Source organism: Platalea leucorodia (assembly GCF_965183815.1).
Source record: "Platalea leucorodia genome assembly, chromosome: 3".
Taxonomy (NCBI): Eukaryota; Metazoa; Chordata; class Aves; order Pelecaniformes; family Threskiornithidae; genus Platalea; species Platalea leucorodia.
Genome location: NC_138825.1, coordinates 44800594 through 44805721, shown reverse-complemented (window position 1 = coordinate 44805721; position 5128 = coordinate 44800594). Strand labels below are relative to the sequence as shown.

General features: G+C 46.4%; 1 protein-coding gene across 4 annotated transcripts in view; it reads left to right on the top strand.

Annotated features, from left to right (window-relative positions):
• The first annotated feature begins 691 nt into the window (after positions 1-691).
• Positions 692-5128, top strand: part of TBCE (tubulin folding cofactor E) — a 29675-nt gene continuing 25238 nt past the window's right edge. For all 4 annotated transcript variants that reach the window (XM_082306464.1, XM_082306467.1, XM_082306466.1 and 1 more), the window contains exons 1-3: positions 692-804; positions 1245-1371; positions 3291-3375. In XM_082306464.1, the coding sequence (XP_082162590.1) occupies positions 1272-1371; positions 3291-3375 (185 nt within the window). In that variant the 5' untranslated portion in view covers positions 692-804; positions 1245-1271. The remainder of the gene's footprint in view (positions 805-1244; positions 1372-3290; positions 3376-5128) is intronic.

Genomic DNA, 5128 nt, shown 5'->3' with positions numbered 1-5128 from the left:
AATGCAGCAGCCAGGCTGCTTGATGCTGAATCCATTGCTTGTTTTTGACTATTAATCAGCCACGTGCTGAACCGGTTATAACAATATCTCGCTCGGTATCGGACGGTTGTATGGCTTCTCTCCCACGCGCTGCTTTACAGCAGTAACACAGCGGCAGCTTCCTGGGGCAACGTCCCCGCCTCCTGACGAGCCCACCGCAGGCCTGTGGCTGCCCCCAGGCTGGCCGAGGCACCCCCGGCCCCAACGCCCGCGCACGGGGCTCTGCCGCCGCCCGACCCCGGCGCCCCGCACCGGGCAGCCGATATCCCCTCAGCGCCGGGGCGACGCCCCACCCCCCCACCTATCGCCCCGGCAGACGAGGGGGTAGCGCGCAGCCCCTCCTCCCGGCCCCGCCCCGGGGCCCCGCTCTCCCAATCGGAGCGCCCTCTTCTCGCCCCGCGGCATATTGGGAGGTGTAGTCCAGGGACGGCGACACCGCGCGGCGTGGCCGCCTCGGCGAACTGCAATACCCAGAAAGCTCCGCGGCGGCGGCGCCTCACGTTGATTACCCTTGAAGGCGGTGACTTGTCCGGGGTCGAAGATGGGGGTAGGCCAATAGCGGCCAAGCTAGGGCGGCACTGGAGGCTTGGAGCCAATGGGAGCGTGCCGATAGGCCAGACGGGGCGGGGTGACAGCTGTCAGTCCGCTCAGGGCGGAAGAGGGGCCGGTGGGGCCGGCTGTGCTCCGAGCTGTTGGTGTCGGCGGTTCGGCGTGAAGAGGGCGAGCCGGCGTGTGGGCCCGGCCCGGGGCTGCTCCTCCCGCCCGGTGCGTGCGCTGCTCTCCACAGGAGGCGGTGGCTTGCTTTAACGGCTGCACCTGCCGCGCGCGCTGCCCGCCCGCGCCTTGCGCAGCAACGGTCTCTCGCGGGGCGGCGGCAGCGGCCTGGCCTCTCGCTGGCAGGGCAAGGCAGGGCAGGGCAGTGCGGTGATACCCCCCGCCCCCCCCCCCCCCCCCCCCCCAGGGGCAGGGTCGGTTTGCGGTCTGTGGGTCGAAAGCAGCAGCAAAGGAGGCTACTCCGTAGTGGGGGTGGCTCCCGCAGCGGCAGTGGGAGCGCTGGGGGCACGTGAGAGCGGCAGGCAGTAGCGCTGGGGGGGCAAACCTTGCCTGCAGGAGTGCTGCTAGGCACTAACAAAAGCAACTCAAGGAAGGGGGCTTAGGAAAGAAGGGATTTGCGTGTGCTAAGGGTATTGCTTCTGCCTCTGCAGGTCTGTGAGTAGCTCAGTTTTCCCAGGATGACTGCCCGGGTGCCTTCTGATGCACTGGGTCGAAGAATCTTGTGCGGCACCGAATATGCAACTGTGCGCTACATTGGCAGTGTTCCTCCTACAGCAGGTAAACATCACAATAGTAAATAACCTTTACATTTCATGGTTGTTTTCAAAATTCTAATTATGTTCTTAATTTTAAAAAGTCAAGTAGAATGTGGCAAGTTATGGATGGTTTTTTCCTTATTGTTCTTGTGTAAATATGGCAACTTCTAATCTAGATAAGTTGTTGGGCCTTTTTGGAAGTCAGAGTTGTCAAAAGGAGTGTAAGATGTACTTTTGGTTGAAATTGGTTACATTTTTTCTTACAGCAGAAAGATGTAAGAAAGTGCCTTCCTTTTTCCATTAGTTTTCATGACCAGTCTGTTCCCTGATCTCTGTGTACTGGCATAATCTGGGAAGGAAAGAGACAGGCAGCGGCAGATGGACAGATAACAACTAATGTTCAAATTCAGGGGGACAAATAAGACTCAGCCCAGCTTGCTGAAAGACCTGACTAGTCTGATCGTGAGAGTGCTACATGTCATCTTTGAAAAATTGCAGTGATAGGATGGGGAGATTGCTGGTGCTTGGAAGGAGACTAGCCTTGTATACAGTTCTAGAGGAGGCAAGACAGGTGACCAGGGAACTGTAGACTCGTCAGCCTCACTTCAGTTCCTGGAAAGATCATGTAGCGTGTTCCCTTGGAGTCCGTTTCCAAGCCTATGAAGGACAAGATGGTAGTTGGGAATACTTGATACTTGTAAAGAAGATCAAGTTGTGCTTGGAAAACCTAATTACCTTCTGTGATGATGTGACTGGGAATGTGGACAAAGGGAGAACAAGGTATGTAATATTCCTTGACTTTAATAAGTCTTTTAACAGTGTCTCTATAAAGAATCTTATTTGGAAGCTGGAGCAATACAAGCCAGATGAATGGACTGTTAAGTGGGTTGAAAGTCCGCAGGTCTGTCAAGTGGAAAAGTGGTAATCAATGACTTGATATCTGGTAATGCACGAGTACTACAGAAATAAATGCCAGGGTCTGTACTGTTTAATATATTCATCAGTGTCTCAGATAACGAACAGCATTCACCCTCAACTGGCTGATGTGACAAAAGGTAAGAATTGCAATCCAGAGCAAGCTTTATGAACTTTAGGTTTGGGCCTAAGGGATTCAAGAAGGATAAATTTCCACATGTAGTGTGAAATAAACCTGTGTATCCATCCATACTGGGAAGCACTAGCAACCCACAGGGTCTATTATAAAGGACTTGGGAATTAAGGTGGTTACTGTCATGAATATGAGCCAACAGTAAGCTCTTGTCACAAGCAAGATAGGTGTTGTACTGGGTTACCTTAGAACAATGAACATGGCCAATAAATCAACGGAAGCTGTTATCCCCCATCTGGGGCAGGGGTTCTTGATAAGGTTGCATTTGGAATAATGTATCTGGTTTAGGACCATCCCAATTCAGGAGGGATATGGACAAACTCGAGAGGATCCAGTGGAGGGCTGCCAAGGTGGTTAAGGGCATAGACCAGGTACGTGTGTTGTGAAGAGAGGCTGAGGGATCTGGGCTTGGTTAGTGTGGTGAAGAGAAGATCTGATCATCTAATAGCTGCTTGTAGCCATTTGACAGACGGTTACAAAGATGACAGAGCCAAATTATTCTTATTAGTATTAGATTATATAATAAGGGACAATGGCCACAAATTGTGGCTGGAAAGGTTCAGATGGGACAGCAGGAAAATCTTTTTCTCCACAGAAGTAATGCAGCAGTGACTGGAATAGGCTGCCCAGATAAGTTGGAATCTTTTTCTCCTTGGAGATTTTCAAGGTCTGGCTAGGTAAAGACTTACCTGGCTGACGTGTTTTAGTGCTGATGATGATCTCCTGCTTTGAGAGAGAAGGTTAGGCTAGATGAACTTCAGAGGTTCCTTCCAACCATGATTTCTATGGCTATGATGCCATAAATTTGAAAATGTATCTACTGTATTTTTCAGGAATTTGGCTTGGCGTGGAATGGGATGATCCTCAGAGAGGAAAGCATGATGGTACCTATGAAGGAACACAGTATTTTAAGTGCAGGTGAGTTGATTCACAGTGTTGGCATATCATGCATATTGACAAGATGGTCACGGGAGAATGCCCTTTTGCAATTTTTAGGGCAAACCCTTTTGTTATCAGTTGGCTGATATTAAAAAGATAAGAAGTCTGAATGCTGTGACTAGCTATGCCATAAAGACTGTTGGGTTGTTATTAATCCAGTTACAGGGATTAGAATATGGTAAATACTTAGAAAATACAAGTCATGTTTTCAGAGGTATGTAATAAAACGTGACTTTTGGATGTTATTAATATTACCTTTAGTAGGTTTAGACCTTCTACTTTAGCAAGGAAATCAGTATTTCCTACTTACCTTCCTTAGATAATTCTGAAGTGAAATGTTGGTCAATGTTAACTGTCTCAAATATAGTTTAGATTTGGACTTAAGATGACTTGCATGTATCTTGTTAAGGGAAAATACCGAGTTCCTGATAATGATTTGGATTATATTTGTATCGCTGAGGAATCATTAAGTGTGTTCACTTGCATTTAATACATGCAAACCACGGTGTAGCTGTGTGGGTTTTTTTAAGTATATACATGCATTACATTTAAGTGTAAAGATTCAAGCACTTAACATGTTTGAAATTGGGGAATGCAGGACTCTAGGGTTGATGCTAATAGCAGCAAACTGTTGATTTCCATGTTAGAGGACACTGCAGTAGCTAAAAGGTTGTGAGTTAAAAAAATAACTGAACAAATTCATAGAAGAGAAGTCATCAATGGCTCTTAAATACTAAGGGCTGCTAGCTCAGTAAGTTCCTGAGCACTGAAGTGGTGAAGGTTGAGAGACTATTCTGTGGCTGTAGCATTAAAATACTTGCCCTGTTGTCGTATTTTTCCCAACCATTTCCTATTGACAGCTTTTGGAGAAAGGATGTGATGTTACATGGATGTTTGTTTTGACCACTGGGTCACAGCCAGTCTTTCATTAATGAGATGAAATGGAGAGATTTCTAGGTCTTTTTCCACCTCCTACTTTCCAAGACTGGTAATAACTGTAAAAGGGCAGTTTGATTACAGTTTGTTTTTAACTGTTCAAGTGCTCATTCAAGGGAAATGAATCTAGTATAAATCAAATCCTGTGACACTGAGCACTCAGAATTAATAGAAGGCTTTTGAAAATATGAAAGAAAGTGACAAACCAAGAAAATAATTTAAAAGTTGTCTATGGTCTTGCTTTTGGATGTGTTTTTGCTTTGGTTTGTTGGAAAATGTAAGAAGACTTCTCTGAAATTAATTCCTCATGCTAATTATCTTTAAAAAGTTAAAGCCATCGGTGAGATGATAAGCAAATCATCTTTTTTCAACTTGCATGTAAATGAGAGTCATAAGAATAGCTGGATGAAGTCAGTCCAAAGATTTGTCTTGCTTAGTTTCCTGCCTCTGACATTGGCTAATAGCAGATGATTGGAGAAGCGTGAAAGAACAAGAAAAGTATGTGGTGATAGTTTTCCAGTGTCTCACTAGCTTTGGCTAGTCTTGGTTCAAAGATTTTTCCAGAGCCAGAGGTGGTGTATTTGTACATCTACTTTGTTTTGCTCTCAGTGGAAGATTCAACAGAGAAAACTTGTTATGAGAATTTCCTGCAAAAGAATAACTAAAAGCACGTAGTAACAGTGCATGCGTTTGCTAACCTTTGAGCATGTGTTTTCAGCTTGTGAAAGTTATGATCATTTCCATTTTTATGAGTAGATGAGTCTTGTCACTTTCTCCTATCTGAATATAGGAATAT